The following is a 22,106-nucleotide window of genomic DNA, read 5'->3' as shown; positions in this document are numbered from 1 at the left end:
GCTATTCACAGGACATACCTAGCTGGTCGGCAGTTTGAGTGGGAGTGTAGGAGGGGATATAGTTTTGTGATTCACATTCGGCCGACCTCCAGATGATTTTCCAGAAAAACCCCAAGCCCAGACCGATTATTTTTGTGTCTCAACTAGTATTTTGATGGCCTTGTCAGACTACAGAACCTTCTTCCAGCTGATTTCAGAATCTCTCATGTGCCTTTTGTCAAACTGTAGTTGAGTTGTCATGCATTTTTTAAGTGTCTTTCTCTTTGCACTCCCATAAAGCTGTGACTGATGAAGCACCCAGTCGACTGTTGTTGTATGCACAGTCTCTCCAATCTGAACTATGGTAGCTTGTAACTCTTTCAGAGTTATCATAGGTCTCTTGGTGTCCTTCCTATCTAGTCTTTCTTGCATGATCACTCAGTTTTATTAGACAGCCTGCTTTGAGCAGATTTACAGCTGTGCCGTACTCTTTCCATTCTTTTATGATTGATTTAATTGGACTCCAAAGGGTATTGAGTGACTTAGATGTTTACTTGTATCCATCCTCTGACTTGTTCTCTTCAATCACCTTTTCACTTGAAGTATTATTTTGGTCTTCATTGTGTAGGTTATGTTACCATGCTGGTTACCATTTCTTAATATACAAATATTTTAAGTTTTAGAAATCAAGTTGATTCGCTTATAATTGTGTGTTATGTACTGCACATTTATCACCCTTGTGTTCTGTAGGCCAATTTTTATGGTATGCTCCAATAAACTATTACATTAAAATTATCTATTGATAATCTTTTTACCAAAAATTATTTAATTACTTTTGATAATATAAGCTTCATAAAAATTTTACATAAATTTATGTATAGCACATCATTGACTTAAAGCATTATGTGACTAAAATTCTTAAAAATGTGTACTGCATATAATATATAATTTTCTTTTATGCTTAAAGCTGCAAGATAAACAGTCAGGGTCACAGAGCAGAAGCAGAGATAGCTCAGCAAGTGGACGACACTCTAGAGCTGCAAAAGATTCTGAATCTCAGGCATCATCCTCCGTTGTAAAGTGTCCAGCCAGGCCCACAGCTACTAGCAGAAGAAGGTTAGTAGTGAATGTTCTTATATATGCATTGAGGAATATTTATTTAATAATATGAACACATTCTCATTAGATGAGTGATTTTTGGAATTCTAATTGCAGAGTGTTGTGAAATTTTTTTTTAATTTGGTGTGCGTCTGGCACCATGAATACGGAAATATGTTTACTCTTATGAAATTGTACATAACTAGTGAAAAGATACTATAGCATAACTCAGTATATTCATTAAAACATTTGTTTTGTTGTGCTACTATATTACATTCAAATTTAGTTTACAATTATAAAAAAATATATTTTTTAATAATTACCAGTGTGATAATGAAAGATGAAGCTTGGCAATCCTTTCCACTTAATTCTTGTAAAAAAGATATCTAGTCTAGTTTAAAAGTCCCTAAAGTTCTCTTGTCTACCAAACTGCTTGGTAAGTTTATTCCATGTGTCTGTGGTTCTATGCTGGCTATTTTTTCCCATATTTCTCACAGCTCTGATTAAATGTAGCCATTAAAAAGTCTTTCTTGTCACAGCATCTTATATGAAGCATTAAACGTATTTAAAATAAACACATTTGATCCCACTTTGCTGTCACTTATCTTCTGTCTCCCATTGCCATATTTGACCCATGCACAAGATTAAATTGGAGACGTCTAAGAAAATAAAACAACAAAATACGTGTGAACACTTGTTCTGTTAGGTTTAATATGTCACTTTGGGAGCTAATATCTATATCTATTAAGTAAGTCATAAAAATGAAAATACTAGACCATGATTAGCTGTTCAAGAGAGTAGAAGGCTGTTATACCTAATTATAGGGAACACATACTGAATGTATGAGGGATGTTCAAAAAGTTTCCACACTTTTTTTTAACTCTATTTATTAAGAATTTCAAAAACAGATTACATCACTTTCGACATAGTCACCTTCGTTTGCGGTGCAATTTTCCCATCGTTGTATCATCTTTTTAATGCTTAATTAATACTTCTCCTGCTTTCACTGTTTCCAACGAAATATAAAAGTATGGAAACTTTTTGAACGTCCCTCGTATAAAAATGCTTATGTACAATTTGCCAATTTTAAAAAATGTATCTGAAATTCTAAATCCCTTGCCAGTTGTGAGTAATGATAGTATTAGTGCCATGCTATGTTATTTTATACGCATATAAGACTACTTGTTGTAAATAATGCTTAATAGAGAGGATCAATCATAAATAAATGCTTAACCCAATTGAGCATGCATTTCACTTGTTGGAGACTAAACTTCGGACAGAAAGGCCCACAAACAAACAGCAACTGAAAGCCACTGCAGTAAAGGCCTGGCAGAGCATTAAAAAGGAGGAAACCCAGCATCTGGTGATGTCCATGAGTTCAAGACTTCAGGCTGTCATTGCCAGCAGAGGGTTTTCAACCAAGTATTAGAAATGAACATTTTATTTCCATTTATTTAATTTGTCCAATTACTTTTGAGCCCCTGAAATGAAGGGATTGTGTTAAAAATGCTTTAGTTGCCTCACATGTTTATGCAATTGTTTTGTTCACCCCACTGAATTAAAGCTGAAAGTCTGCACTTCAACTGCATCTGAGTTGTTTCATTTAAAATTCATTGTGGTAATATACAGAACCAAAATTAGAAAAAGTTGTCTCTGTCAAAATATTTATGGACCTAACTGTATCTGTATTCATGAAACTCTAATTGATTTATGTTAATATTTTTTTTTCCTAAGGCCACCTGAAGCATTTGTTTCAGTTCAGTTAGAGAAAATCGGTCCACGTGATGTAATGTTGAACACATTTATTACCAAGAAACAAATGATGGGAACCATTATGAAAAATCCTGTAAGTAATACAGACTTATCTCCCAAAAACATTTTCTTTCCTCCTTGTTATAAGCAGCTATTCCCCAATGAGAGTAAAGAACTGAGACAGATTAATCTGGCTTTTTGCAGTTATTACAGTATTAAAAACAACATAGCCTTTACAAAGTAATGTCCAGTTAACAGCTAAAAGTATCCAAACTACTGCTCATACTGTACACATGTGATAAAAGTTTGTCTTTTGACCTTGTGTAGTGCTATAATATTCCTTCTAAAATATACAGTAGATATTAAAACTGGGTATGCATCTTAAGCATAACTTCTGTTGACCTGTGCTGTACACAGTTTGTCATGTAGTTTATATTGTGTGCACGACAGGCCTGGTCAATGAACTTTAAACCACAAGGTTGCTGTCTGACCATAAGCATATTACTTGACCTACCAATATAAAAAAGCAAATGTAAACACTTGGAATGGATTTTAATTTTGTAAAGGGTAAATGTATCAGTTACATTTAAAATATATAAAAACCAGAATCCTTTTAGCCGTATTAATCAGTTCAGTAAATGTTTGTAAATGTTGTTTGTGGTCAGTGTAAAGTCTATTAGTATCCCTCTGTCTTTTTCTTAAGGTGTAAATTCTTCCTACAAAAACATCACTTTCTGTATTTGATATATTATTTAATATTCCACCTCGTATGTGTTTTTAAAAATTAATCTTCATTTGCCACATATCTGCCTAAATCTGAATATTTACTGGGTTGGTCTAAATATTTTGCTGACTGCAGAGTATCTTCTAATCTATTACATTTAATGTCAACTTCAAATTTAACCAACTTATTAGTAACATTTTTATATAAAGTAGATCCTGCAAATTTAAAAATACAGCAGATCTCTTCAATTGCCACTTTTGACATTAATTTGAAAAGAATACATTCAACGAGTACTGTAGTTGTTTTTCTGAGTGCAAGTACACATGTCACCAAGCATCCTTGATCTCTTATGTGTGCCTCAGCATGGCAAACACCTGATGAAGGCTATACAGCCAAAATGTTGTCTTTACCTTTCTTTGCTTTTCAGCAGGGAAATGTGTGTATTTGTGCCTCTGATCTTTTGTATCTGCGTCCATTAACTTATGTACTGTTATGTACTGGCTGATCGTACCTTTAATTGCCAAGATTATAAGAGGTCTCCTTATATAATGGTATGATCTTGGTTAGCCTCAAGTCCTTAGGAAATTGGCATTAATGGTTTATATATAAATAGTGTTTTTATGTAAAGAACACTCTTAATCTACTGCTAAAGTTAGGTACCCACAGTGAGAAAGGTAAAGAAAAAAAGAGACAAACCAAATATAGTCCTTTCCAGTACCAAATCCCCAGTTATTCCAAAGAAAACCCCAGCTCCTACAAAAGTTGGCAAAACAGGGATTAGCTTTAAGGAGTTTCAGCAGAGAGTGTCGATATTTAACAAGCATCTCTGAATTATTCCTAGGAATTGCACTAAAAGTCTGACTAGGATAAGAATTTGTCCTTCCTCAGAGTAGGACATTGTGGTATAGTTGGTCCACAGCTCACGTCAAAAAGGCCACTTTTTAAATAAATAAATGCCGCCATCGCGGCTTAGAAAGGGGGCGTGGTAGTGTGGCAGATCCGTTCCCAGGGAATTTGTGATGCAGGCGATCCTCGCTTAAGTGCACAGTTGAGGAATCATCCGCATCTGTAGTTTTTCCCGGGAGCTGCTAATTGCCACATGTGATCCACGTCCCTGTGATAAATAGAAGCATGAGGCGGCTAGAGGGGAAAGATGAATGAGAGAAGGAAAGACAAAGGGAGGTTGCAGGAGAAGAAGGCAGGAAGCAGAGAGAGGATAGCCGGTGCGAGCGAGCGCAGGTTCGCAGACAGCTGGACAGTGAGCCCTAATGGGGTGTTTGGCCGACACCTAGGGCAGTCGATTGTGGTCGCTCCCGCTGAACATTTTGTGAGGAGCAGGAGTGACTGGAAGAAGGATGGCTTGCCACGGAAGACAGCGAGAGTCGGGACGCTTGGGAAGTGGATTCCCCAGCGTGAGTGTCCTGGTCGCTGGGGAACCTAAGTCTCGGTCTGGGGAAAGCTGAACCGAAGCCAGGGATCAGGAAGCCTCCAGATCAGCAGGTAGAATGAAGGTCAGCTGCAGGTAGGGTGGTTCCCCTGGTGCATAGCCTGGAAGGGAGAAGCAGGGGAGTCACCAGTAGAAGAAAGGCACCATGCTTTGTGTTTTAAAAGACTGCTTTCAGCCATTGTTTTAACCTCAGGTTTTAAAGGATTTATTTATTGTTTTTTTTTAACCTACACTAATTCACTCATTTTAATGTATTATTTATTTAAAGATTTGTGAAGCACTGCACTATTTATTTGAACACTGTTTTTTTGTTTGTTGATTTTTAATAAAAGTACTTGGCACTTTTGCACCATCCCCTTGCGTTGTTATGCCTCACTGTCTAGCTCATCTGTGAAATTACCGACGGTGTCAGGTTCAAGGGGTCCCAGAAGGAAGATGGGAGCATGGAGCGGAAGCTGCATCGTCACAGACATGAGAAGTATTTATGAAGCATCCTACTCGTACTTCCAGCTAGGCGTAGCAATTCACATTTGAATATAAATGATGTCATGATTTTACAGCACCCAGTGCCACTAAGTGGTACTCATGATGATGTTTTATAGTTTTCTGATACTAAAGTTAAGGCTTCAGTGCAAAGATAATAATAATAATAATAATAGAAGAAGAATAAGGAAATCATTATAAGTTAGGATACTGTTTTAATCTGCCACTTCACAACAACATCAAAAATAATACTGTTATGAGAACCGATAAGGAAGGAATGAGATAACCATCAAATGAGTGTAAAGCCTGATGATGGGCATATTTAACAATGAATGATTTACAGCCATACTTTCAAAAAAATCACCTTCCCACTGTTAAGGCCTCAAAAAATAACAGTTATACTAAAACTAGCTACTGTATAAGTTGCATTCATTCTTCTACTGTTCCCAATCATCTTCCATAGTCGCATGCCATGCCTCTCTAAGTGATTCCACCCTTGTCTTCTGTGAGGCTCTGTTTATCCAGTGCTCTTGCCTTCTTGGACCTTTCCTGGATGACAAACTGTAATACAAATGTCCCAGGAGTTTGTGAAATGCAGAGCCCAGCATACTTGTGTGATATTTCACAGTCAGTCACCCATCCTTCCCCGCTAATCTTCAGGGTAACATGCTGGCAACATACAGTGCAGTACCACTTGTGTATTAATATTGTGATATCACTTATGATTCACATATGCCTGCTCATCTACACTTTAGGCAATGATCTTTATGTGTGTGCTGATTTGCATGAATTCAGCTTGCTTTATCGTTACCTCACATGTACTGGTGGGGAAATGTATAAATCTGTGTATTACCTCACACATTGAAAGGACATTTAAAGTTAAGTGTAAAATTCAAGAAATGGTTGGTTGTGACATCCTTAAATCATCGTTATTCCAAAACTTCATTATACATGTAGTGTTACCAACACTTTAATTTTGGCAAATGGTGCATGGCTTCTCCAAATAGATGGAGCAATCATATAACATACAAGAGTAATGAGACCAGGGTTCATGATCTGGGTTCTCCCTTCATGGAGTGTGCATGTTCTCCCCATGTCCGCATGTGTTTCCTCAGGGTGCTCTAGTGTACTCACACAGTCCAGAGTCATGCAGGTAAGGTAGATTGACAACACTCAAATTGGCTTGTGTGTGAGTGTGTTCAACCTGTAATGGACTAGCACATTGTTCAGAGTTTGTTCCTGCCTTGAGACCTATGCTTGCTGGAATTGGCTACAAGCCTCTGCAACCCTGCTCAGGATTGAGTGGTCTTAGAAAATGGTATGGTGTTATTCCATCTATGTCAAATTGATATCTCTTTACAAATTCATTATTGTCCAGCATTTCCAAAACATTTCACCTTTCCTAGGATGTACATGCTGATCTCTGCCTGAACAACATCTTCTGGCTGCTCGTAGCAAATTAGGACAGTTCATAAACTCTCCTAAATTCTGGTGAAGTTGGGAGCTTTTTCCAAAATGCTTTTGATAAATAGGACCAAAATAGCCACACACACTAAGGCACTTGATAAATCCAGGCAACTGGTCTTTGTTTTTACTGTAGCAAGCCTACGTGTGTAGTGACTAAAATGTCTGTCTTATCTTAGGGTTTGTGGGTGGGCCATAGGAGTCAATCCCTTAATAACAACTGCATTTTAGTGAAAATTTGTTTATTTGAAAGTTATGCTTTTTGGCACTTATCAGTTCCATTTCTTTTGAGAACTATACTAGTTCATGTATCATTAATCAGTTTGGTATTCCTATACGTCTTATGAAAATTAAAATACAAATCTCCAACCCATATATACAAGTGGGTTCTTTACATAAGGATGTCAAATTTTCAGCTTGGGGAAATACGTGATTTAGAAACTGTTAGTATTTTAATGAGAAATGGGGAGACAAGGTATAGTCAAAACCTAGAAAAGACTTTAACAATAAGGGCTTGAAAAAAGACATTAAGAAAAGGAGTTTTGAATCCACAGTCATATAGGAAAATGCTCCCAAGGATAACCTTTAAACCACTAAATTTTTAACTTTGGTTATGACCACTGAAGACACACCCCTAACAACATGGGAGGCAGCCCTAAAGACAAGAAGACAAAATGGTGGCAAAAATGAGAAGTTCTTGGCTGCAGCCAGGACAGTTTTTATCATCAAACAGATCTGCGCACTTCAGACATCATAGAGTGCGTATGTTGCCATCCCCCTCTAGATATTCGCCCCTCATGTGCTGGAATACTGACTGAATTCACAGGCCCCTCATGTTGATTTCAGGCTCATTTAGCTCCACTTTCAGACCAATTGAATCAGTAGCTTTGAGACTTGTGTATTCCACACTTCAGAAATTTCTAACCTATCATGACTCTCAGATCTGGACCGTAAACAGCTCACAACTGCAGAATGGAGGTGTCTTGTATTATAGTTTTATATATGTTTTTATAATGTGAAATTCATATGTTTCCTTGGTAAAGAAACAGTTTGCATTTAACTTTTTATCTGCTGAACCTAATTAATAAATTTTAACATTTTATAATTACACAAGAGGTAAAATTAAACTTTTGTCATATTTATGATGGAAATACGAAGTGGTACAATACTATATAACTATATTTTAAAATATATTATTAATGAATACATTACAGTATCTTGACATGTACTGAAATAGATGGTAAATTATTACATATTTTAACATTTAATGCAGTATAATGACATTGGAGCATTTTGAGAAAGGAGAACTCCAGAAGAATACTTGCCCAAGTGAATAAAGATTTTTAAGAAACCAGGTTTCTGCCATAACCAGGTTATTTACTTTAATCCAGTTATGTGTTTAAATAACCAGAACATTAAATATATATATTTCAGCTTTTTAGATAAACTGGAAAAATGGTTTTTTTTGATGAGTCAGTCAGTCAACTTTGCATTTTATGTACTATAAACATATATAAAGATGCATTTTGGGTGTATTGCAGTATGTTTTATTTTTGGAATACCATACTGAAGCAGATGTTTTTAAGGATTTATAAATTGTTTTTGATTTAGGGTTTATTCAGAGTGAATTCTTTGGACATGCCTCTTTGATTTTCTCAGTTCTATCTGTGAGAACACAGCAGTGGGTACAATTAGCTCTGTAAGCTCATCAATCCCTACAGCAAGTCATTCTGTAACTTTCACATTTTTAATGTTTACTTTTTGCAGCTATAACTGATAGGTCAGTATATGATGGATTGCGCTGTAGATAGATAGATAGATAGATAGATAGATAGATAGATAGATAGATAGATAGATAGATAGATAGATAGATAGATACTTTATTAATGTCAAGGGGAAATTCACAATAGTAGTCTGCAGTCCCGAGATTTCATGCTTCCATCAGTTAATAAGTTCCTCTGAATTTAGCATAGAAGCAGTCAAGAAAGGCTATCATCTTAGTATTGTACTTGACATATGGTGCTTAGAAAATGAATGCATTAATTTATTACACTCTCAGTCTTATTTTTTTGTTGATTTAGGAAGAAGTAGAAAAAGTCAAAAGGGAACTGATAATTGAATTCTGTCAAAAGTAAGTAATATGTATGACATAATATGATTATTTAATCTTGAATGGTTCTAAATAATTTTAAGCAGAGGTAGAATTTCAATCTATTGTATCACTTAACTCAAAAAGGATTTGTTTACCTTCCATAAGGCAAATATTAAAATAAATAACTATTATAATTCTTTGTACAAAAAAGGCAAAACATTCATTTAATTTATTGTGCATGTAATTTCCATTTTCAAAATTTGAAAAGTTAGAGATTAAATATTTAAGTCACTTTAAGGTTCAACTGGCGAATGTCCCAGTACTCCCTGAGGAGCCAAATTATTGAATATTATCACAACCTGTGGGCTCTGCTTGATGACATCCCCTCAATCCGGGACACCCACTTCATGCAGGGGCTTCCAAATGAGAAGAAAGGTGATAGAGATTCTGAGCAAGGACTTCATTCAGACCCAAGGTTGGTAAATTTATCTGTATTATTTATGAACTAAAAGTCTGGTTTGCATGTAGATATATTTTTTCTCTATTCCTGTATATTAGATTCTAAGGTATTCCTAGGCTTAAAGACAAGAATTTCAGTACACTCAGTTTAATGTAATAGAAGATACTGGAGACACTTGAATGTCTAACTGAATGAAAATACAGTTTATCAGCTGACATCAAAGATTTCAGAAATTGGTAATGTTACCATGTAATTGTTCTGGTCATTGGTAGCCAAACATGGAACAAAGGACAGCAGACTTTAATCCTTGATTAGAATTGAAAAAGGAACTAACTATAGGTGTTTCCTGAATTATTTCATAATACTGTATATGATAGTGTTGATCATGGAAAACTACTGATCACACTTCAAAGATGTGGCTTCCTGCTGATGAATCTACATTGTAACTAAGTATGAGGACATGAAAGATTTCAAAATTGTGATTACCAAGTGTTTATTTTGGCTCCTCACCTATCATAAGGCAAGAACAGAGATTAGAATTAAAGCTGTTGAAAGAGCTATCAATAATTATGAGATGCTGTAGATTTGAATGAACCATCCATCCATACATCCATTTTCCAACCCGCTGAATCCGAACACAGGGTCACGGGGGTCTGCTGGAGCCAATCCCAGCCAACACAGGGCACAAGGCAGGAACTAATCCTGGGCAGGGTGCCAACCCACCGCAGGACACACACAAACACAAAAAGCACACACTAGGGCCAATTTAGAATCGCCAATCCACCTAACCTGCATGTCTTTGGACTGTGGGAGGAAACCGGAGTGCGCGGAGGAAACCCACGCAGACACGGGGAGAACATGCAAACTCCACGCAGGGAGGACCCGGGAAGTGAACCCAGGTCTCCTAACTGCGAGGCAGCAGCGCTACCACTGTGCCGCCCTTTGAATGAACCATGAAGATGAAATCAAAGAGTAAATACTGTACTCCTGTTCCATTTAAAGAATAAATGGCCTATGTCTTATCCATCCATCCATCCATTATCCAACCCACTATATCCTAACACTTGGTCATGGGGGTCTGCTGGAGCCAATCCCAGCCAACACAGGGCGCAAGGCAGGAACATATCCCGGACAGGGCACCAGCCCACCGCAGGACACACACACACACCAAGCACACACTAGGGACAATGTAGGATCACCGATACACCTAACCTGCTTGTCTTTGGACTATGGGAGGAAACTGGAGCACCCGGAGGAAACCCACGCAGACACCGGGAGAACATGCAAACTCCCCTATGTCTTATGACAAGCAAATATTGATAAAAGTAGATTTTGATAAGATTTATTGTTTTGGGTGGATTGTACATGTGAATAAATATTGCAGTCTCAAACAGAATAATGAAATCCAGAGATAAAGATGTGACCTAAATATGTGAACTTTGTGACTTAAATATAGTTGAAAATATAGCAAAAATACTTAAAGCAAAGGTCTTCCTATTAGTAACATACTTCTTTAAAAGTTGGACCACCAAAGTAAAAATTAATCTAAGCTATGAAAATGTTTCTGCTTGACTTTTATTATTTTTCCTGTTTGTTTACTTTGTGTTCTTTTTTATTTCAATAAAAAGAATTAAATATGCAAATTTAAAATATTAATTTTAATTTTGTTGCTTTCTAAATATGTTTAGCCCAATACAATGCATTTTTTTTTTACATTTTACACTTTGGGCACATTTTGTCTAAGTTAAGCCAGCTAGTTAATTTATACTTTGTGTTTGTGAAGTAAAACCTGGCTCCATAAACAAATGGATATATGGATGAGTGAGAAGAAATGTATGTATGTATGTATGTATGTATGTATGTATGTATGTAGTGTATATGATGCATTAGTCAAGGTTTTGTACTTGTTGATCTGAAATTATTCCAGTATAAATTACAAGTAGCCAATATGTCTAATTAATTGTTAGGCTGTTTCAGCAACGACCGCGCTGCCTGCTGTCTGCAGATGGGAAGACGTTCCTCAACCTATGGTTTATCCCACATTTTACTGATGTCGTAATCATGTTCAAATCATTGGAGGAGACAGTAAGTACTATAGATTATGTGTATAATTCAAAAATGCAGCAGCACAAAACTTTGCAGGCGATACAAACCAAGTTGACAGATACAGTGTTTGTGTATATCAGACACAGAAATGGACAAACAACAATTCCCATCAAACTCACCTTAACAACCTGCACATTATTTCAAGTTATAAAAAATGTTATTTTACCTTTGTTTTTTATGATGTAGATTAATTACCATATATGTGAGTGCTTGAAATATGCATACAGCTGTTTCAAAAGTGACATTTACAGGTAGGCGAAATTTGATTTTGAGCAGCATATTACAGTGTGGCATTCTGATTGTGCTGCAGCTTTGGAGTATTGTTTCTTCACAAGCTGAAGATTTTCTTTTAAATAAAAAGCAGCAAGGTATTTAAATATGAATGCATAGGAACAATTGAAAGACAGACAGGATGATGAATTACTATATGACTTTCTCTTTGTTGAAGGCTTCTCATACCTGGCATTGTATGTGATATTGAGGTAGATAGGTTATCGGATTACTGGACAATTGCTTCTTTTTTGACTGACAGCAAAAACAAGCTCTACATACAATTACAGATTTTAACTCAGATGCTATTATCCAAAGACCACCACAATAGATACCATTGAAAATGGAAAATTCTCATAAGTTAATTTAGTCAACCCCATTACTATTGAAAATACCTAACTAAAATATAAAAAAAACTATTTGAAAGATTATGAAATGCTTCACTGAACACAATTCTTTATACTATACTAGTCATCCCCTGCGGCTCCACCCACATAGTAATGAAACAGACCAGTGAAGAAGGCCCTGTCCGGCTTCCCACTCCTGATGTCACACTTCCCCTTCCCCTTGGCCTGCAGCCTCTGTCTCAAATTAGCTAGAATATATCGCTCCTGCAAGCGAACTATGATTAAAGAAGTTGCAAAATCAACCAGAATGTTCAAACAATTTGTAGAAGAAAACCCGATCTAAATACGTTAAGTGGTTCTTTCGTGAAAAGTGGACAGACAGACACTGGATTATATTTATATGTAGAGATTGTATGTGTGGACAAATATTATGTGCTCTGCCAAAGTAAGTTGATAATGTTGGACTGTCATTCCAACATTGCCAAATCAAATGTTGTGAATGGTTGACATCATCATATTATTGTCTGATCAAAATAATTATCAAACACATTGTTAAAAATGAATGGAGGAGGCTAAATTAGTGCTTAGGCTCAAGTTACTTCTTTTTTCTGGAAGTAAAAATCTGATTTGCTGGACATATTTATTTAAAAGAAGCATTGCTTATTTCTTTTTGGATGAATGCAAATGTTTTATGTGAAAGTAATTGGACTTGAGATGAATACACGTGTGTCTTTCAAATTATGTGTTTAATGCCTGATAGACTTTAAGAGAGTCGTGGGGCAAAGAAATGGTCGTGGTCTTTGTCATTGTTTTAATCTAACATTTTGGACATTTAATTACATTTTTTTCAGGCCTGTCACAGAGCACTGCAGCAAACACTACAGATTGTAGCAGCATTCCATGACATTGTGTCTTATGTGGTTGGCTTTGCTCATCTTGGAAGTTACTCTGCTGTTTATACTTCCAGAAAACATGAGAGACTGACTGCTGACTGGGGAGGAACTGAAGGAATTGGTAAGACTTGTGAAATTAGTAACAAGCTGGGCAGAGTATTAAAAAAAATAAAACAGCTACTTTCATAAAGTCTCAGTTATTACACTGGGCTTACCAACCTGCTTCAATAATACAGAGTGTTTGTCTTCTGTTCTTCAGCAACCCAGACCTAACTAAACACTGTTAGAAATTAGAAAATAACACAAATAGAAACCTTGTTAATTTTTTAATGCATGTAATCATTTTTTTCTCCCGGGTGGAACTGAAGATTCACATAGTGTGGGGGAGGAACGATCTCCTCAGTCTGTCAGTGGAGCAGGACGGTGACAGCAGTCTGACGCTGAAGCTGCTCCTCTGTCTGGAGATGATACTGTTTAGTGGATGCAGTGGATTCTCCATGATTGACAGAAGCCTGCTGAGCACCCGTCGCTCTGCCACAGATGTCAAACTGTCCAGCTACATGCCTACAATACAGCCTGCCTTCCGCACCAGTTTGTCCAGGCGTGAGGTGTCCTTCTTCTTTATGCTGCCTCCCCAGCACTCGCCACAACTGTCTGATAGAACATCTGCAGCATCTTATTGCAGATGTTGAAGGACGCCAGCCTTCTAAGGAAGTATAGTCGGCTCTATCCTCTCTTGCACACTGCATCAGTATTGGCAGTCCAGTCCAATTTATCATCCAGCTGCACTCCCAGGTATTTATAGGTCTGCACCCTCCGCACACAGTCACCTCTGATGATCACGGGGTCCGTGAGGGGCCTGGTCCTCCTAAAATCCACCCCCAGCTCCTTGGTTTTGCTAGTGTTCAGTTGTAGGTGGTTTGAGTCCCACCATTTAACAAAGTCCTTGATTAGGTTCCTATACTCCTCCTCCTGGCCACTCCTGATGCAGCCCACAATAGCAGTGTCGTCAGCGAACTTTTGCACGTGGCAGGACTCCAAGTTGTATTGGAAGTCCGATGTATATAGGCTGAACAGGACAGGAGAAAGTACAGTCCTCTGCGGTGCTCCTGCGTTGCTGACCACAATGTCAGACCTGCAGTTCCTGAGATGCACATACTGAGGTCTGTCTGTAAGATAGTCCACGGTCCATGCCACCAGGTATGAATCTACTCCCATCTCTGTCAGCTTGTCCTTAAGGAGCAGAGGTTGGATGGTGTTGAAGGTGCTAGAGAAGTCCAGAAACATAATTTTTACAGCACCACTGCCTCTGTCCAAGTGGAAGATGGATCGGTGTAGCATGTAGATGATGGCATCCTCTGCTCCCGCAGAAGTTTTGAACATCATAGAATATGAATATCAATATTTCACTTAGAACTGTTCACTGTACTGATTTGAAATTTTGTTTATGTAATTTATTTTTTCTTTAATGCCATTTTGTTTTTCTCATGGGTGCTACAAATTAGTGGCTCTGTTGCTGCAATATGATACTTAACTTTTTGGGGCATGCTTTCCAGAAATCACATTGAGTGATATAATTTACATGACACTTTATAAGCCAGTGTGTTGTGCTATGTGACATCCAAGATTGCAGCGTCAAATAGATTTTTAGCATAACTGACTTCTGGCTTTTCCTTTTTGACAATAATTTTTGGTCAGCATTTTGGTTGTGACAACAGTGTTAGTCTTTCTGATTTTGACCCTTTGCAGTGTTATAGTGTAATTTAATCATCTCCTTGTCATATCTTCAAGCCTTGATATTTTTCAAGTGCTATCCTTCTGGTCTTACAAATGCAGCACATATGTGTACTCCGTATAAAAGTTATAGACAAAAAAATCATTTCTTTTTCTTAGATTTTTTTCTGAGATAACAGCAAGCATACTGTTGTTTCATGTTTTTGGTTACTTACACATGCGTTATCACGGAGGACTCAATGTATTTGTACTCCTCACAAATCAAGAAGGTCAGGGGTCATCATCCAGGAGGAACACCCGACACAAAACTGTTCTTATGACCCCCGAAGTTCATAACTGAGGATGTGCCAATGGCGTGTGAGAGACAACAGCAAGGTCCAAAAGTGCAAAGTACATGTGTTTTTAAAGCAGAAGTGTCCAAAGTACAGTTAATAAATATTCAATAGATGTTCATAAAACCAGTGCATTACAACAAAAGTTATTAATAGTTCAAAGCAGTTCAAAATTCTTTTGACAGTATCTGTAAAAATGTCCCCTTTGACTCCAGCCTCCAAAGAAACATTCCCTGCACTTGGTTTGTAAACAGGAACCACCTCACTTTATTTGCCAACATCCCAATGAATATTCACCTGTCTCTGCTGCTCTGACTGAGTAGCCGTGATGCCCATCGCCCTGAACTCAGCTGTGCCTACTTGCTGTTTTGCTACAGCCTTCAGGCGGTCACAAGGAGCCCACTCTGCCGCCTCCAAATCAGTACCCTCAAAGCACAATCTGGTTCTGCAAGTCATTCCTGCCTCGACAATCTCTTCACAGGTTCGACTCCCCCCCCCCTCTTCATTCTAGGCAATCCAGGCTTTGCCTACTTGTTCTTTTGCTGACTCAATTAACTCCTGGTGCAACTAACCAGGAGTGGTCACACCACACCGAACTTAATTACATATGCCTCTTTATAAGCTGATCCCCACCATCGTTTGCACTGTCTCAGCCTGTCTTTGCATTTCTGTCTTAGTTCCTGGTGTTGAAAATAAGTTGTTTTAGAGCTGGGATTTCTCATTCTAAGAGAAATAACACAAGACTGAAAGCTACAGAATGTGAACCAGTACTTGCCACATCAATACTGTATATTGTAGTACATTTTTATTCTTCAATTTTACCGGTTATTTAACAATATGGAAATGAAAATTTATTTATCTCGGTTTGCATCAAGTGTTTGTTCCATCATCCATCATTACTACTTGGCCTTACATGTGCCATTTTATATTTTATATGCCATGTGATTCTGTAGTGAAGAACATTATAAATAAAATAATGATTGATTTACTTGGCAATTCCTGTTTCTGCATTTTAATATAAAACTATAATTGCTTTGGATAAGTGATTACTAAATAAATGCCAGCTACAAACAGCAGGTAAAGTGTAGATACATAAATAAAATTTATGATAGGAATATTAGAACTAATACAAGATGGTTTGTTTGCAAAATTCAATAGCATGCATTTTTATTTGTAATATATTGCAAAGATAATTTGTTTCAAGTTCAGTAAATGCAATTGGGGTCTTAAAAATGATGCATCTGTGTATGCAGTGTTAGCTGCTGTACATAATGTCATTAGTTTCTCTTAGATTAGATTGGACTTGAGACTGCAAAATGTTTTCTCTTTTGTTTCTTTTTCAATAAAGGAGCTGAGCTTCAGGAGATCCAAAAACAAATAGATGCTCTGCGTGATCCAACTAATCCTCAAGAAGTCGGCAAGTTGCTACAGCTTCGCAGAGAGGTGCTGTTCTTACAGTTTGATGCTGCTGTCCAACACTTAATCAGGTGAAAAGGACTGGTCAGCAGAAAGTGATTTCATAATCTTCATCACACATTTCTGTGTTTACAAAGAGCCTGATATGCTTAATTAGGCACTTAGTTCCCCTACCTACAGAATATACAGTGGTGTGAAAAACTATTTGCCCCCTTCCTGATTTCTTATTCTTTTGCATGTTTGTCACACAAAATGTTTCTGATCATCAAACACATTTAACCATTAGTCAAATATAACACAAGTAAACACAAAATGCAGTTTTTAAATGATGGTTTTTATTATTTAGGGAGAAAAAAAATCCAAACCTACATGGCCCTGTGTGAAAAAGTAATTGCCCCCTCGTTAAAAAATAACCTAACTGTGGTGTATCACACCTGAGTTCAATTTCCGTAGCCACCCCCAGGCCTGATTACTGCCACACCTGTTTCAATCAAGAAATCACTTAAATAGGAGCTGCCTGACACAGAGAAGTAGACCAAAAGCACCTCAAAAGCTAGACATCATGCCAAGATCCAAAGAAATTCAGGAACAAATGAGAACAGAAGTAATTGAGATCTATCAGTCTGGTAAAGATTATAAAGCCATTTCTAAAGCTTTGGGACTCCAGCGAACCACAGTGAGAGCCATTATCCACAAATGGCAAAAACATGGAACAGTGGTGAACCTTCCCAGGAGTGGCCGGCCGACCAAAATTACCCCAAGAGCGCAGAGACGACTCATCCGAGAGGTCACAAAAGACCCCAGGACAACGTCTAAAGAACTGCAGGCCTCACTTGCCTCAATTAAGGTCAGTGTTCACGACTCCACCATAAGAAAGAGACTGGGCAAAAATGGCCTGCATGGCAGATTTCCAAGACGCAAACCACTGTTAAGCAAAAAAGAACATTAGGGCTCGTCTCAATTTTGCTAAGAAACATCTCAATGATTGCCAAGACTTTTGGGAAAATACCTTGTGGACTGATGAGTCAAAAGTTGAACTTTTTGGAAGGCAAATGTCCCGTTACATCTGGCATAAAAGGAACACAGCATTTCAGAAAAAGAACATCATACCAACAGTAAAATATGGTGGTGGTAGTGTGATGGTCTGGGGTTGTTTTGCTGCTTCAGGACCTGGAAGGCTTGCTGTGATAGATGGAACCATGAATTCTACTGTCTACCAAAAAATCCTGAAGGAGAATGTCCGGCCATCTGTTCATCAACTCAAGCTGAAGCGATCTTGGGTGCTGCAACAGGACAATGACCCAAAACACACCAGCAAATCCACCTCTGAATGGCTGAAGAAAAACAAAATGAAGACTTTGGAGTGGCCTAGTCAAAGTCCTGACCTGAATACAATTGAGATGCTATGGCATGACCTTAAAAAGGCGGTTCATGCTAGAAAACCCTCAAAGAAAGCTGAATTACAACAATTTTGCAAAGATGAGTGGGCCAAAATTCCTCCAGAGCGCTGTAATAGACTCATTGCAAGTTATCGCAAACGCTTGATTGCAGTTATTGCTGCTAAGGGTGGCCCAACCAGTTATTAGGTTCAGGGGGCAATTACTTTTTCACACAGGGCCATGTAGGTTTGGATTTTTTTTTCTCCCTAAATAATAAAAACCACCATTTACAAACTGCATTTTGTGTTTACTTGTGTTATATTTGACTAATGGTTAAATGTGTTTGATGATCAGAAACATTTTGTGTGACAAACATGCAAAAGAATAAGAAATCAGGAAGGGGGCAAATAGTTTTTCACACCACTGTATGTTACAAGTGATTACAAATCATAGGCCTTCCTTGGTTTGATAAAAACACAATATCTTATTTCAATAAATATGATCATTATATTTGAATTTAAATGAATATATCTTTATTCGTACATTATTGTTTAAGTGCTTTATTTTGAAGTCACAATGGAGACAGTACCTATCCTGGTAGCACTGGGTGCAAGGCAGGAATGAAACCTTAAAAAGTTGCTCCACTGCAGGGTCACCCACACTGGGCCACATGTTAGATTCACTATTCAACTTGTCGCACATGTCTTTGGCATTTAGGTTGAAAACCCCACACAGATACTGAAAGTGTGAGACCAAAGCACAACACAATGCACTATTCTGCTATCTGAAGATGGCTTTAAAAATAGTATTCAATTTAAATTGTATTCAATTTAATTAAATTCAATGTAGTCTTATTTACACTTCTTACTGAATACAGGCGGAGAGTTTTTAAACAGAAGTTACAAATATAGTATGGTAACAGAAAACTAAACAACCGTGTAAGATTTACATACATATCCATACAAATAGAATGTAAAATAGAAATTAAATTTAATGAAGTCATGCAAATATAAATAATCATCATCATAACACCGGAGATGTAGCCAGTTGAAAACTTGTAGCTACTCTTTGCTCAAAACTAGCAAATGCAGATGGGTGTGTGCGTTATTGTACAATGACATTCCACCCAGAGATGGTCCCTGTCTTGCACCCAATACCAGCATTTTCAAATATCTTATACTGTATGTGAGTTGTTTAAGGCCCTCATAATCTTTGTTTAATAACCACGTCCTATTAAGGTATTACAAATAATTTCTTGATACTAGTAACAATTGTGGATGTGTTTTTAGTAATCTTTTAATTTTTATCCAAGCTGCAATGGTTTTATTTTCTGTGTCTTTCTTTCTTTTTTTTAGAGAAGCCTTTTTATCCTCTGGTAATATTGAATCCTTCAAGGCAGTAACAGACAACATGTCCCATGCTTTGCCAGATCTCAGTAACTCACTCATCAGCAGTATATACAGCTCTCGGATTAATGTACCTGAGCCTCTGTTTCCATCTGGTTCTAGGGTTAGTATCATTTCAGTGTTTACTCTAATGAATAAAAATGATACTAAATCAAGTCAAACACTACAAAAACTCAAAACCAGCAACACTAGAAAAATAAAGAAATAAAATACCAGACTTACCTTACGCAACTGACCAACTGTTCATCTATCCATCCAGTGACCATCAAATTTATGTTAATGGGAAGGTGGTGTCCAGCGTGGCAGCCTTGAGCACCAGTCGGGAACCAATTTGGGTGAGGCACCATTCCAGTACAGGGCACACTCATGCGCAAACACACACTCACAGACACCTGACCAGTATAGGGTCACTAATTATCCGAACAACCAACAGAGAAAACTCCATGCAGACAATATGCTGGTAAAATACTAATAATTTACATCAAGATCGATATGACTTCCAGGATTACGCATAGTGTGCATTTAATTTTTTTATATGAATTAACACTTCAAAGAGTTTTGTCACTATGAGACTACATGTTACTATGCATCTAATGTGTGTTCTACGTGAGTTGTCACATCACACTGGTCATGGTCACAGCTATAACATGTTTTATTTATGTGTTCAACAAATGTAAACATAATTATTTATCTATCTTATTCATGCTTATTTCTGTTTTGCATTTAATTAGATTCAGTAACCAAAGGTTTGTTGCATATAGTTCACCTCAGAATGAAAATATGAAGCATAGCAGAGGAAGGGGAGTTTGTATGGTTGAGTTCAGGAAGCAAATGTTCAATTAATGTTCTGTATCCTCCAGTACATAAAAAGTATGTTTTTGGAAATGTATGTTTTTTCAAAATATTTGTATTTTATTTCTGTTAATTACCTTTTCCTTTATACCTTTATAATTTGGTTGTTATAGGCTCAGCAGATGTATCCATGGAGAACTTTCTTGGCAAGTCATGGAGAATTTCCATACAGTATGTGTAATATTCTCCCAATAGAGTATAACATGCAGGTAACTTGGAATTGTATTCTTTATTTGTAGTAAATGAGGAAATAATATAGATTTCAAAGGTTAATCTTTTTTCCACTGAATAAGTGTATTACAGTTCAGATTCTCTTAGCAAGACACAGTTTGTTGAAAATACAATCCAATGTTTTTTTGAATTTTGAAGATGAATATCTAATTGGTTAAAGCTTATATACTTGATAGGAAACATGTATAAGAGTACTTTCTATTTAATACACATCTTTTAGACTGTTGTGTCCCTTTGGCAGCATTGATTTGATACCATTATTATTCTTAAATATTTTTTTCAATACAGCTTTAACAGAAGGGAATTATAGGCTCTTTAATTGAATTCACAATTCATTATATATACCCAATTTCTGCCTTTTGGAAATCTTAGAGCATCTGAAAGTAAGTACTGCACAGCCCAAGAAGGTATTCAATGCAACAATTAGATTAGATAGATTAGATTTCAATGCAAAGCAATACCAAAAAGTAGTAAAAGATCAATGAAAAGAAAAGGCTCAAATTCGCAGAAGAACCTATGCATTGGATGGTGGATTTCTGGGTGATTCCCACCTTCTGTCACTTTTGAGCTTTAGTTTTTATTTGCCAGTTTCAGATACAGCTTTTTTTCTCCAGTATCCCAAGAGTTATCTTTTGACTATTGCCAATTGGCATATATTTAAAGAAGCAACCAACTTCAGGAATGACATACACAGTTTTCATCTGTGCTAACACAAAGGTTTCTCTAATACCCAATTAGCATTTAAACATGACTATTCAAGAATTAACTAAGAGCATTTAATATTAGAACACGGGGCTGCTGAAAATGGGGCCATGCAGTTATATATGAAAGATAAATTATACTTCTGTAATTTCATGCTGTAATTAGCCATTTCCAGCATTAGTCATATCTTGGCTATATACTTTTAAAATCATTTTAAAAACAAACATTTTGGGGTGATTTGAATACTGTATATATGGTAACACTGTTTAATGATGGTGTAGAAAAAAATATGAAAATACAAAAAAAAAAGAAAAAAGAGCTTTAGCCATACTCAAAGAATGGTTCTCAGTTGAGAAAGGCCCTTCTGTAGTGGAGCTCTGTATCTCTCAGACGTGGGTCCAATAATAATTTCTCACTTCCAGTGGCTAGCAAGGTGTTACAGTGGACTCCCAGAAGGGGAGGAGGCTTCCTGGATTGAGAAGAAAGTGAGGTCACTTGTCTTCTGGTTGGTTCCCCAATGTGCTTTAGATTATTAATTAATTAATCTTATAAATTTTATATAATTTATTATCCTGTACTTTTGCCTACACACAGTTTTAGCCGTGCATGCTAAAAGGTGCCCGTCCTGAGGGAGCTGGGCTGAGCTCACAGATCAGATTCAAAAGATTCTTTTGAAACTGGACAGCTTTTCTCAGCACTCTGTGCAGTGCCACTCACCTAGAGTCTTGTCAGATTTCCATAAACTGTTTTGTTCAATTAGTTAAACAAGTCATCTATACAGAAACTTAAGTCTGTGGTTCATCCGGGTTGATCCACTTTTATATTTCTTTATTCTAAGTTTTGAAACTCATCATTTTGTGAATTTATCATTTAGATTCTGACCTACAGTGGTGTGAAAAACTATTTGCCCCCTTCCTGATTTCTTATTCTTTTGCATGT

The 22,106-nt window shown here is 37.0% G+C and overlaps 1 protein-coding gene across 1 annotated transcript in view; it reads left to right on the top strand.

Annotated features, from left to right (window-relative positions):
- Nucleotides 1-22,106, top strand: part of si:ch73-242m19.1 (uncharacterized) — a 162,280-nt gene that overhangs the window by 91,133 nt on the left and 49,041 nt on the right. Inside the window, exons 24-32 of the mRNA XM_051924103.1 lie at nucleotides 947-1,095; nucleotides 2,812-2,923; nucleotides 9,029-9,078; nucleotides 9,338-9,514; nucleotides 11,467-11,584; nucleotides 13,074-13,236; nucleotides 16,530-16,668; nucleotides 19,332-19,485; nucleotides 20,348-20,443. Of these exons, the coding sequence (XP_051780063.1) occupies nucleotides 947-1,095; nucleotides 2,812-2,923; nucleotides 9,029-9,078; nucleotides 9,338-9,514; nucleotides 11,467-11,584; nucleotides 13,074-13,236; nucleotides 16,530-16,668; nucleotides 19,332-19,485; nucleotides 20,348-20,443 (1,158 nt within the window). The remainder of the gene's footprint in view (nucleotides 1-946; nucleotides 1,096-2,811; nucleotides 2,924-9,028; nucleotides 9,079-9,337; nucleotides 9,515-11,466; nucleotides 11,585-13,073; nucleotides 13,237-16,529; nucleotides 16,669-19,331; nucleotides 19,486-20,347; nucleotides 20,444-22,106) is intronic.

The sequence above is a fragment of the Erpetoichthys calabaricus genome, chromosome 3 (genome assembly GCF_900747795.2).
Source record: "Erpetoichthys calabaricus chromosome 3, fErpCal1.3, whole genome shotgun sequence".
In the NCBI taxonomy this organism is placed as follows: Eukaryota; Metazoa; Chordata; class Cladistia; order Polypteriformes; family Polypteridae; genus Erpetoichthys; species Erpetoichthys calabaricus.
This window is presented reverse-complemented; position numbering and strand designations above follow the sequence as displayed.